This window comes from Lolium rigidum, chromosome 3, assembly GCF_022539505.1.
Source record: "Lolium rigidum isolate FL_2022 chromosome 3, APGP_CSIRO_Lrig_0.1, whole genome shotgun sequence".
Taxonomy (NCBI): Eukaryota; Viridiplantae; Streptophyta; class Magnoliopsida; order Poales; family Poaceae; genus Lolium; species Lolium rigidum.
In genome coordinates, this window is record NC_061510.1 from 144,016,441 (window position 1) to 144,029,240 (window position 12,800).

The 12,800-nt window shown below is 43.1% G+C and overlaps 1 protein-coding gene across 1 annotated transcript; it reads left to right on the forward strand.

Moving 5' to 3' along the window:
* The first annotated feature begins 1,708 nt into the window (after positions 1-1,708).
* LOC124702434 (nuclear/nucleolar GTPase 2) lies at positions 1,709-6,470 on the forward strand. The gene is made up of 11 exons (XM_047234576.1): positions 1,709-2,037; positions 2,599-2,732; positions 2,992-3,121; positions 3,356-3,516; positions 3,654-3,755; positions 3,865-3,969; positions 4,048-4,176; positions 4,256-4,396; positions 4,724-4,824; positions 5,536-5,593; positions 5,922-6,470. Exons 1-11 carry the CDS (start codon positions 1,761-1,763, stop codon positions 6,207-6,209), a joined length of 1,626 nt encoding a protein of 541 aa, XP_047090532.1. The 5' UTR covers positions 1,709-1,760; the 3' UTR covers positions 6,210-6,470.
* Positions 6,471-12,800: the final 6,330 nt, after the last annotated feature.

The following is a 12,800-nucleotide window of genomic DNA, read 5'->3' on the forward strand; positions in this document are numbered from 1 at the left end:
GAGCGGCGGCGGGGTGGGTATGTCGGGCTTGAGGAGAGCAGGGTAACGCTTCGGGACGATTGGTGGCATTTTCTAGTAAATTGGAACACCTTTGAGGGTGCATCAAATACCGGTTGGATGGTTGAGCGGGGAAGCTCTCCAGAAACAGGTCGAGACCAGTTTCTCTGTATAGATAGGAATTTGGGCTTCTCGGTGAAAAAAGCTAGACAGAAGCTGGAGACTTCTTTTGGGCTTCAGCGGTGCACCACCTCGAAGCTGGCCTAGAAGCCCAAAAGAAGTCACCCTTAGCCCCTCCCACCATAAAATCTCCACGATCATACGAACAGCAACTGCTACACCACCCACACCAACTAGCGAAATATGTAGCATCAACAATTTATATTGCCAATGAGGAGGTATAGTCCATGATACTTTCTTTGGAACCGCCTTCCTTTCAGTCAAACCAAAATTTGAAGTTAGAGCCTGAATAGAAAAAGTGATCTCGCTGGGGCCGCCGCTGCCACCATATGTGCCACGCTGCAACAACGACAGTCTCCTTGAAACCTATATATCCAATCATATACGATTTTTTTCACTTGACTCCGTAAGATTTCTTCAAGAATAACTGACCCTGATCGGTCAGTAGGCATGAACTGTTTCCTTTGAAGTGTAATCTTCATGGCTAGCTGTCTCACTAACATGAAGTTACCATGCAAGCACCTGTGCTTGATAAAAGCCGACTGATTTGCACTTACCACCTTCAGTTGAAGGCATGTTGCCAGCAATTTGGAGACGAGTGTAACAAAGCAATAAATCAGACTAATCGGCCTAAAGCTGGAAATTTAATTTGGCTCCCAGGTGTATATGCTTTGTCCACCTAAAAAAACATATTTCTAATTGTTGATTTTTTTTATAAAAAACTCCGCATATACATCTCTACAATGTGCGTTCGTACAGTTTCGTGGAATATCGATGTATTTTTGCGGTCGATGTAAAAAAAGATAAAAATATGTCACAAAAAGCGTTATCTTCAGTGCTAATTTTACTTTTTTACACAACCCAAACGATAAGTTGATTTTTCATGAAAAACTTTACGTGCAAGTCGCATGTGAAGATGTACACGTGATTTTTTGTTTGATTTTTTTAATAATTTTAAAATATATCTAAGATGTATTTTAAAATAAACTAGCATATGCACCCAAGAATCAAAACATCACTCCCGTCTAAAGCTATATAAATAGAGGCCATTAATACCTCTGAACATAACCGTTCCGAGCTAATATTATGTACTACCTCTGTTTTATAGAATAAAGCTTATTTTTTTAAAAAAGTCAAACTAAATAACATTTAACTAAACTTTGATAAAAATATCAAGAATTACGATATTATGTAGATATCGTGTGAACAAATATTTGTTGACGGATCTGACGGTGTTGAGTTTGGATTGTACATACTAACAATTTACATACAAACTTGATTAAACTTTACGTAGTTTGATTTTTAGAAGAAAAATATAAAACCTTGTTCATTGAAATGAAGTAGTTTTTTTTTTTTTGAGGGAATGAAATGAAGGTAGTAGTCTGTAAAAGTTATCGACGTGCACAGGCCCAGCAGCCTGGTGAGGTGGCTACAACATATCAGCCCGGCCCACAAACCCTTCCCTTGCACCGCTGCCTATCGCACAAAACCCTAGCCTCCCCTTCCTCGTCTCCTCCTTTTGCACCGCCTCCTCCCAGTCTCTCACAGGAGTTCACAGAGAGAAATTCTTCTACGAGCGCGCGATGGGGAAGAAGAACAATAGTTCGGGGAAGAAGAAGGAGAGGGCGGTGAACGTGTCCGGCAAGCCCCGGCACTCGCTCGACGTCAACCGCCCCAATGACAAGAAGGGCGCGGGCGCCGGCGGCGGCGCCGGGGGGAGCCGGTCCGCGGCCACCGTGCGGCGGCTCCAGATGTACAAGCTCAGGCCCAAGAGGGACCGCGGCGGGAAGATCGTCAAGCACGACATGCAGTCCAAGGAGCTCCCCAACACACGCATCGAGCCCGACCGCCGCTGGTTCGGTGAGCCAATACCTACCCCCGTCTCTCTGTTTGTTTTTTCCGTGTAATTATGCACTTGATCGATGATGCTAAGATAAGATAACTATGTTGATTTGGGTATAGGAATCTCTCTTATTGGTTTGCGATGTGTGTGCTTTTAGAAGCAGCAGGAGCTTAATAAAATGTATGAGGAAAGCAGAGGGGATGTAGTGGCTTTCATTTTTTTTTTATTCAGTTTGCAATGTGGCAATTAGCTTGGCTTCTGCTCTGTTGATTAGTGTCTACGTTTTAGTACCGATCGGCTGGAGTAATAGCTAAGACATACTGCAGAGGGTGAACTTTGCTGGGTGATACATGAGAGCGTGTGCACAATGGTTGGTTAGATCAAGCTAGGTGTGATTTAGTAATTGAATTGAACTTGTTGATACGCCGATAGGTAGTGCAGTGTACCTGGTTGGTGATTAAATTTGTATATGAACGTTTGCAGCGCTGCTATCTTTGTGGCTTCTGTTCTGTTCCACTTTAATCCCAGGACTGTAACAGTAATGTTGATTGTACTATTCCCCCTCTTGTTTCTTACAGGAAATACACGAGTGGTCAATCAGAAAGAACTTGAATTCTTCAGGGATGAACTCAAGGACCGGCTTGCAAATAACTACAATGTCATATTGAAAGAACGGAAGCTGCCGATGTCGCTTCTGCAGGATCATCAGAAGGTGAAACTTCTGTGCAGTATATAGCTTTTATCACACTGGTTATTGATTTATGGAGCGTGTAGCTGATGCAGTATTAGTGTGTGCCTACAGGGCACTGTTGTGCTGAAACAAGTAGCACTAGCTTTATTACTTGTGTTTTTTTAGGTTCAATCAAGTCTTGCCTATTTTTGGATAAAAAAATTCGTATCTTCCACTTTTACTCTGGTGTATTAGTCGTATTGTAATATGAAGTGTGTTATTCTCATGTTTGATGGTACAGGATGCCCGGGCGCACATTCTTGATACTGAGCCTTTTGAGCATGCTTTCGGACCAAAGGGAAAGCGGAAACGCCCGAAGCTATCCAGTCTCGACTATGAATCTCTAATAAAGAAAGCTGATGATTCTCAAGGTATGGGTCAGACAAGTTCTCCGCTTCTTACTTCTTAGTGATTTCAGTTCAGTCCATCTGCTATTCAAACTACGGAGTACCATTGTTGAATTGATCAGTCTTAGATGTTCCGTAATTTATGAAGTCATTGAGGCTAACAGTCTTCTGATAATATTTGATTGCATGAACTTGTATGTATTATTTATCAAGGATAGCACTTTCCGTCTTGGTAAAATAATAGTTTGTGCTTTTTAGGTGTGTTTGAGGAAAAGCATGCTTCATCAAACTTACCAAAGGATGAAGAAGAAGATGGCTTACGAGATCTAGTCCGGCATAATATGTTTGAGAAGGGACAGAGCAAAAGAATATGGGGTGAACTTTACAAAGTTCTTGACTCGTCAGATGTTGTAGTGCAGGTCAGTGTTACTCAACCTTGTATCCTTGTGAGAATTGATCTTTACTCTGTAATCAACAAAATTTATGTGCACCTAGACACTGTTCTAAGAAAGTGTGAGTATATATTGGATTTCTTAAATTAGTATTTGCTGCGCAGGTTTTGGATGCCAGGGATCCAATGGGCACTAGATGCTACCATATCGAGAAACATCTGAAGGAGAATGCCAAGCACAAACACATGGTATTCTTACTAAATAAGGTACCAGTTTAACTTCTTCAACATTGATGAATGTTCAAGTGTTGATTATTTACCCGTTGTGATGTATTAAAACACATTGATGATTGTGTACGTTCCACTTTTCGTTCAGTGTGATCTAATACCTGCTTGGGCAACAAAAGGGTGGTTGCGTACTCTATCAAGGGACTATCCTACCCTGGCATTCCATGCAAGCATCAACAAGTCATTTGGAAAAGTATGTTTTTTTTTTTCATTGTATTACGTCTGTCATGCTCCTGTACAATGTGCACTTATACCTTTGAACCATTTCCAGGGATCTCTTCTTTCAGTATTGCGTCAGTTTGCCCGTTTGAGGAGTGACAAACAAGCTATATCCGTTGGATTTGTTGGATATCCCAATGTTGGGAAGTCATCAGTTATCAACACATTGCGCTCCAAAACTGTAATTCTCTTCTCCTTCCAAGCCCTTCTACACTAAATGGAACTTGGTAATTTTCTGATTTTTTTTTGTATACCTGTAGGTTTGCAAGGTAGCTCCGATTCCTGGAGAGACGAAGGTGTGGCAGTACATCACCATGACTAAAAGAATCTTCTTAATTGATTGCCCTGGGGTCGTGTACCAAAACAAAGATACAGAGACTGATGTAGTTCTTAAGGGTGTGGTATGTATCTTCACCTGTGAACTTCTTTTATCTTTTCATTCTTAAATTGCGGATTAGCAAGCATTGAGTTGGCATTTTACATCTTTACTTTCCCATTCATTTTTTACTATCCCATCTTTGTTCATATTCACATAACAAATCCTTTTTTGAACATAATTTCAACATGAAAAGTGTTCTTATCATGATTTTGATCTAGGAAAGGTATTGATATAGATTTATGTCCTATTGCTTGGAATGGAAATAAAATTTGTTTTTCTTGATGACCACTAGTTTAAGAGTGTTAGTGGTGATAGTTATTTAAATAATGTACTTTTATTTCTTGTCCAGGTACGTGTGACTAATTTGGATGATGCTTCTGAGCACATCGGGGAAGTTCTTAGGCGTGTAAAAAAGGAGCATCTACAAAGAGCTTATAAAATACAAGAGTGGTATGTTTTTTCCCCAAAGGTTCTAGTTTATTATGTTGTTAGCAGTGTTGATATGTAGCATATATTGCTAAAACACTAAATATCAGAATTGGTTAATTTACTGGTCACCAATGTGCTATCTACCTTGTAGCATATTTCCTTCTGGTAAATTACTTTGTGGTGAGGTACCGGAAAAGCTATCGCTGAAGCCATAGTACGTTCGATGTATTTAAGTAGCACTAGTTAATGTTGTGGAAAACTAAATAATGTTGCTAGAACATTAAAAAATCTGGGTTTATAAATTGATTCTAACAATATCTCAGGCTTATTAATTGAGTAGAGCAAATAATCTCAGTCTTATAAATCATAGCTAAGCACTATCTGTACTATAAATTTTAGACATTTAATTTGGGTGGTCACCAAAATCTTGTATATGATGCCCATCTTAGTTGCAAAGGAGTCATTTTAGGATATACAAATTTTATTTTAGCTATAGCATAGTATTCTATTGCACGTCCATGGCTATATTTGCGGGTTTTTTTTTTGGCATAGCTTTGCCTTTAACGTCTCCAAATGCTTGGAACTACGGTGCTTTTTGGCATAGCTGATTATTACCAACTCGGGATGCTAATGAAGTTTGCACATCATAATTAACCTGGTGGCGCTAATCGCTGGAACAATTAAAACATGAGGTTACACATATATTATGCTGAATGTTTTTGCTATCTACAGGGCTGATGATAATGATTTTCTCGTCCAGCTGAGCAAGATGAGTGGAAAACTACTCAAGGTATGGCATAACTTTTGATTTTTGTCCGGTTTTGTTATATTTGTACCAAACATTTCTCCTGCCTTTAATCCTAGGTGAATGTAAATTGGAGATACTATTGTTAAGATATTGCCATATACAGTCCAATTTTTGTAACACTGTCTGGGTATACTATGTGATAGCGATGAATGCTGTTGCGTCTAAAAACTTTGACCAGCAGGCACTGGCACCTGCGGTTTTGAAGAAAATAACGCTGAGCACACCTTGTGGAGACCAGGCCTCGAACATGGGTGGGCTTGGCTCTGTTCTTTAATGCTTTTAACACTATGCTTGCACTCTTGGTTCTCAGGGCGGGGAACCTGATCTGACAACAGCGGCCAAGATGGTACTTCATGACTGGCAGAGGGGCAAGATCCCCTTTTTTGTGCCTCCACCGCAACAGAACGAAGATGGTCCTTCTGAGATTACTGAACCTGTCGAGAGATCTGGTGAGGAAGCAGTCAGCAGTGACCGGACTGCTGCTGCCATGAAAGCCATTGCAGGAATTATCTCTTCACAGCAAACTATGAATGTCCCCTGCCAGAGGGAATTTGGCAGAAATGCTCAAGATAGTGATCTCGCGGAGCAATCAGAGTAGGTGTCTACGTTATAATCATCCTTTGTAGAAGACTGAAACGAAGGATACATACCATATTTGCTCAGCTTCTACTGTCAGACGGGGGTTGGGAAGGGTGCTTATCCTTTGATATGTATTTTTCATGTTACGCAGAGTGTTGGTAGCTACATCAAAACCAAAACATGTTTTTGTGTCGTTCACCGCTAGTTTTAGTTGTGTTTTGCGTACTGCTACATGCAAACACTGAGAAATGATATACTCGGTACTTCTATTTTGTTCAAATGCAATTTTGTCAGTACTTAGTTTCTATGGTTGCCATTCTGTGATGTAGAGGTCACTCGCAAATTTGCCCCAGTGGCCTTTTTAATCTTCAGGGATCCGACTGGTTTGGTGCCAAACAGTTCAGGATATGGGCGTACTTAGATCTGTAATCCTTTTCTAATGAAGAAGCGATCAAGGGGCGTACTTAGATCTGTAATCCTTTTCTAATGAAGAAGCGATCAAAGGGTGGATCGTGTATCGAAGTTTTAATTTTTCTGTCATTTGTCTATAATCCTGTTTATTGCTGCTAATTATGGGCAGAAGGGGCACGCTTCTCATGCCCAAATTGACGAAACGATTTGATGTCGTGCGCTGGCCACACCGTTCGGCTCACAAAAGAACACGACACTTGCTGGGGCAGCTTTGCACCCCTTGGTTACCTACCGCAATTATGATGTACGAGTGTACGACAGCAGAGAGATGTCATGTAACGTGTGTCGTACTACAGTACGAAATACTTTAATATGTCAAAACTGTGGTATCTTGCGTGTAGAGACTAAAATACTGTAGTTTTTGAATACTTTCAGCTTTTTACATACTTTGCTACCAAATGTTGAACTTTGTCTAGGCGAACCAAGGGAAAGCATGTAACGGAAAACAGAGGTGGTGCATTGTTGGAATATTAGGCAATTTCCGTATGAGATTAATTACCGAAAACAACATTAGAGATGCACAAGCATACTTAACCATACACATCAGACTAAGCACATGCATCAGATCTGAACATGGAACAAGTAGCGTTGCAAGGTAGGAGAGGAAAAGCACGTACATCGCGGCCGGGAAGGTCGCACCAGCTAACGACACCACCACCACCATGGATATTGTTGATGTCGCCCATGGTGTAGTTGGATCTGTCGATGAAGCAGCCGAACCGTCGAAGAAGAAGACAAACAGCAGCGAGCAGTCGCGCCGAGACGCTCCCCAAAAACCTTATCGCCCGTCTCCCGGTGCAGGATCTCAACGGACGGAGTTTCGGAGGCCTGCTCTCCCGGACGGCTGTGCACGCAGTCGCCGGGATGGGGAAGACTAGAGAGTAGCACAGCAAAAGGAACTTCGCGAGAGAGAGATCTAAGAGCACTATTCTCCAGATCTGATCGGTCTCCTTGTATAGCCTGGGAGGAGAGCCGCCCCGACCGCGTTGACACGCGTAGAAAGCCAGGGACACGCGGCGAGCATGCACATGCAGGTCGACACGTACCCAACACAGTTGGTGCACCAAGCAAAAATTTAGGCTTCCTTTGAGTTTGTCTCGAACTCGAACTCGAGTCACGAAACGCGACGTGCGTGCGTGACGAGGCGAGGCGAGGCGGGGCGGGTGGAGGAGGAGTGCGCGAGGGCTCTCTCTATTCTCACTCACTTGGAAGGAGTAGAACAGCAGCCCTTATATACCACTCCAACTCACTCCCAACTAGCAATGTGGGACTAAACTTTGTCCCCAAGGCTGTCCCAAGCTGCCAACGTGATGGGCCTTGAGATTTCAGGAATTGTAGACTATATGGGCTGTCTTACTGGGCTGCAGCCCATCTACATTCAACAATCCCCCACCAGATCTCATATGCACATCAGATGACACATTAGTTCCATTCACTTGTTTAATATACCGCACTTCGGTGGAGGCCGTTAAGTTGAACTTCCACTTAGGCAAGGTGCTACGCTTGACTACAAGCTGAACAATGGACTATGCCTTGAATTGTCGGTCTTTGTGCGGCAAGTTTCGCTCAATGCCGGCACGGTACTAGGCTACCATAGCCTTCCCCTCGGGTGGAGCTTATAAGTCATACTCCTCGGCCCTTCATGAGCTTACTAGAGATTCACCCAAATCTCCCACACTATGACCGGTAGTGTCACTCATATAGGTGTGTTCTTCAAAAGATCGCCCTGTAGGACGGCGTCTTCGCTCATCAAGAGCCGCTCGGAACACATTAAGACATTGTCAACCTGCCTTACGGTAGCTATGAGAGAATTGCATCTGCGGCGGAGTGGGAGTATTAAATTTTCTCTCAACTCGGTTACTCCGGTTTGTTTTCCCGAGTCCTACTTCACGGAATTTCCGATTACATAGGTTGGGTTACCCCCTCGGCAACTCAAGTGGGTCTCAAACCCATCTCCCTCGATGCAAGGTCTATCATGTTTCTTGATAGTCCTTTTGTGAAAGGATCCGCCGGATTTTTAGCACTTTGGACATAATCAAATGCTATCACTCCGGAGTTCTTCGGTTTTACGACGGACTTCAATCTCCTCTTGATATGTTTGGAACTTTTCATATTATCCTTAGAACTTTTCACTTTGACAATCACGGTTTGATTATCACGAGTTCATGAGGATAGCCGGTATTGGTTTTTCAACCATAGGCAAGTCCATCAAGAGCTCACGAAGCCATTACGCTTCGACGATAAGCTGTATCTAATGCTTGTGAGTTACTGCTTCCATAGTTGACCTCGTTAAGATGGTGCTGCTTGCAAGACTTCCGGGAAACGAGCGCCACCACCAAGAGTGAAAACATATCCACTTGTGGCCTTCATTTTAGCATCAGAAATCCAATTGGAATCACTATACCCTTCAAGTCCTTTTGGATACCCGGTATAATGAATTCCATAACTCATGGTTCCCTTTAGATAGCGCATCACTCTCTCAAGAGCATGCCAATGATCATCTCCCGGGTTGGCCACAAACCGGCTAAGTTTGCATACAGCAAACGAGATATCAGGCCTCGTAGCGCAAGCTAAATACATGAGTGAACCAATGATTTGAGAGTATCTTAATTGATCTCTAGTTGCCTTCTCATTCTTTCGAAGCAAGACACTAGGATCATAAGGTGTGAGGGAAGATTTGCAATTAGCGTAGCCAAATCTGCTCAACACCTTCTCAACATAATGAGATTGCACAAGTGTAATCCCATTATTCTCATCTCTCAATAGCTTGATGTTCAATATAACATCAGCTTCCCCAAGATCTTTCATCTCAAAACACTGAGATAAGAAGGTTTTGACCTCCTCAATCACTTTGAGACTTGTCCCAAAAATTAGCATGTCATCCACATACAAGCATAGGACAACTCCCTCACCCCCACCATGGCGGTAGTACACACATTTGTCAGCTTCATTAACAACAAAGCCCACAGATGTCAAAGTTCTTTCGAACTTCTCATGCCATTGTTTGGGTGCTTGTTTGAGACCATACAAAGATTTCTTTAATTTACACACCTTTCTTTCTTGACCTTGCAGCACGAAACCATCGAGTCTGTTCCATGTAAATTTCCTCGTCCAACTCTCCATTTAGGAAAGCCGTCTTAACGTCCATTTGATGAACGAGAAGACCGTGTGAGGCAGCCAATGACAGTAGTACTCGAATGGTGGTCAATCTCGCCACAGGTGAGTAGGTATCGAAAAAATCTTCGCCTTCCTTTTGGGTATAGCCTTTGGCTACAAGCCGAGCTTTGTACTTCTCAATAGTACCATCAGCTCGAAGCTTCTTCTTAAATACCCATTTACATCCTATAGGTTTGCACCCATAAGGACGCTCTGATAACTCCCACGTTCCATTAGCTAAGATGGAATCCATCTCGCTTTGAACCGCTTCCTTCCAGATGAGTACGCATCGGGAGATGCGAGAGCTTCGAAATTGTAGTGGGAGTATCATCCACAAGATACACAATGAAATCATTACCAAAAGACTTTGCGGTCCTTTGTCTCTTACTCCTTGTGGGAGCTTCATTGTCATCTTCATCAGAATCTGAACTCTCATCATCAGATTCTTCATCAGACTCCATAGGAGTTTCATGTATTGGATCAGATTCCCAACTAGACATGACATGCATATCTCTCATAGGGAATATATCCTCAAATAATGTAGCATCTCTTGATTCAAAGATGGTGCCAACATTCATGTCATCCACTCCAGATTTCACCACAAGAAATCTATAGGCAATGCTATGGGCAGCATAGCCAAGAAAGACACAATCCACGGTTTTTGGTCCAAGCTTTCGCTTCTTGGTGATTGGCAAATTCACTTTCGCCAAACAACCCCAAGTTCGTAGGTAGGAGAGTGTTGGTCTTTTCTTTTCCCATTCCTCATAAGGGGTAATCTCTTTATTCTTGGTTGGAACACGATTTAGGACATGACACGAAGTCAATATAGCCTCCCCCACCATTCCTTGGATAAACCCGACACATCTAACATGGCGTTAACCAAATGCTGTTAGAGTACGGTTTTCCTTTCCGCAATCCCATTGGATTGTGGGGAATTGGGAGGCGTCCTCTCATGGATTATACCATGTTCCGCACAGAATAAAATTGAACTCATTAGAAAAGTACTCTCCACCACGATCGGACCGAACCCTTTTTATATTTCTTTCAAGTTGATTCTCAACTTCAGCCTTATAGATTTTAAAGAAATCAAGAGCCTCATCTTTACTTTTCGGTAGATACACATAACGATACCTAGTGGAATCATCAATCAAAGTCATGAAATATTTCTTTCCACCTTTTGTCAACTCACCATTCATCTCACATAGATCTGAATGTATGAGCTCTAGTGGTGCCAAGTTTCTTTCCTTTGCAGGCTTGTGAGGCTTGCGAGGCTGCTTTGCTTGCACACAAGCATGGCACTTAGAGCCTTTGACACAGGTGAATTTCGGAATTAAACTCATATCAGCAAGCCGCGTCATACAACCGAAATTAACATGACAAAGTCGTGAATGCCAAACATTAGTTTCATTAACACTAGTGCTTACATGGTTCACAACATTATCACGAAGTCTTCTAGAGAGAAGCGAAACATTCCCTCACAATCATATCCCTTTCCAACAAAAGTTCCATACTTGGACAGTACAACTTTATTGGATTCAAACACCAACTTAAACCCATCTTTCATAAGACGGGAGCCACTAACGAGATTCTTCTTGATAGAAGGGACATGCAGCACGTTCTTCAGTTGCACGATCTTTCCCGAAGTAAACTTCAGATCTACCATGCCAACACCACGAACAGTAGCATGTAACCCATTCCCCATCATTACTGAGGAACCTCGGGCCTGATAAGAGGTAAACATGGAGATGTCAGCACAAACATGAACATTGGCACCCGTATCAACCCACCATTCTGTGGGCTGAAACACCGAAAGAACAGTAGGTAACATATTACCATACCCTGTAGTTCCTTCCTCTGTGTTGCCAATGACCATGCTGACAGAATTTGAGTTACGTCCAGGCTGACATTTCTTTCCTTTGCGTTGTGGACAACGATTAGCCCAATGGCCGGTCTCGCCACACACCCGGCAAGGATCTTTCTTCTCCGTTTTCCCCTTCTTCTTAAAGTTGGTAGTCCGGGAGACTCCCTTGTTCTTTCCCTTGGACTTGTGGGCATTTTTACGCACCATATTGGCGGCAGAACGTCCATCGGTTCCTCCGAGTGTGTTTGTCTTTTGCCCTCGCCTTCTCCTCAACATCCGGAGAGCCCATGATATTCTCAACGGAAAACTCATGCCTGCGATGTTTCGAGGAAGTGGCAAAGTTCCTCCATGAAGGGGAAGCTTAGCGACAATGCATCCCGCGACAAACTTGTCCGTAGCACACACTTGAGGAGCTCGAGTTCCTTTGCCATGATCCGTATCTCATGAGCTTGTTCTACTACGGATCGGTTCTCAACCATTACGTAGTCATTGAGCTGCTCCATAGCATACGAGTTCACCTCCGGCATCGGCGGCACCAAACTTAGCGTCTAGTGCATCCCACAGTTCCTTCCCATTTCGGATGTGCGGATAAGCATCAACCAACTTGTCTCCAAGCACACTTAGGACGGCACCCAAAAGATTACGGTGGCATCCCCGAACGCTTTATCCTCGTCGGGAGTAAGCGGACCTCTGGGAGTACCTTCCGCAACTCGGTGCACGCCCATAGAAGTGAGCCACAAGAGGGTTTTATTCTGCCATCTCTTGAAATGAGAACCCGTAAAAGGGCTCGGTTTGAGCGCAGCAGCAAAACTAGACGGTGAAAATTGCCTATGCGTATAAGGTTTTTGGATTGTTGGAATATTAGGCAATTTCCGTATGAGATTAATTACCGAAAACAACATTAGAGATGCACAAGCATACTTAACCATACACATCAGACTAAGCACATGCATCAGATCTGAACATGGAACAAGTAGCAGTGCAAGGTAGGAGAGGAAAAGCACGTACATCGCGACCGGGAAGGTCGCACCAGCAGCAGCACCACCACCACCATGGATATTGTTGATGTCGCCCATGGTGTAGTCGGATCTGTCGATGAAGCAGCCGAACCGTCGAAGAAGA

Excerpts from the sequence above, each read along its gene's own strand:
- LOC124702434 (XM_047234576.1), top strand. The coding sequence starts at position 1,761 with ATGGGGAAGAAGAACAATAGTTCGGGGAAGAAGAAGGAGAGGGCGGTG. Across the intron at positions 2,038-2,598 it reads GCCCGACCGCCGCTGGTTCG|GAAATACACGAGTGGTCAAT; the intron begins GTGAGCCAATAC and ends TGTTTCTTACAG. Across the intron at positions 3,970-4,047 it reads TCAACAAGTCATTTGGAAAA|GGATCTCTTCTTTCAGTATT; the intron begins GTATGTTTTTTT and ends AACCATTTCCAG.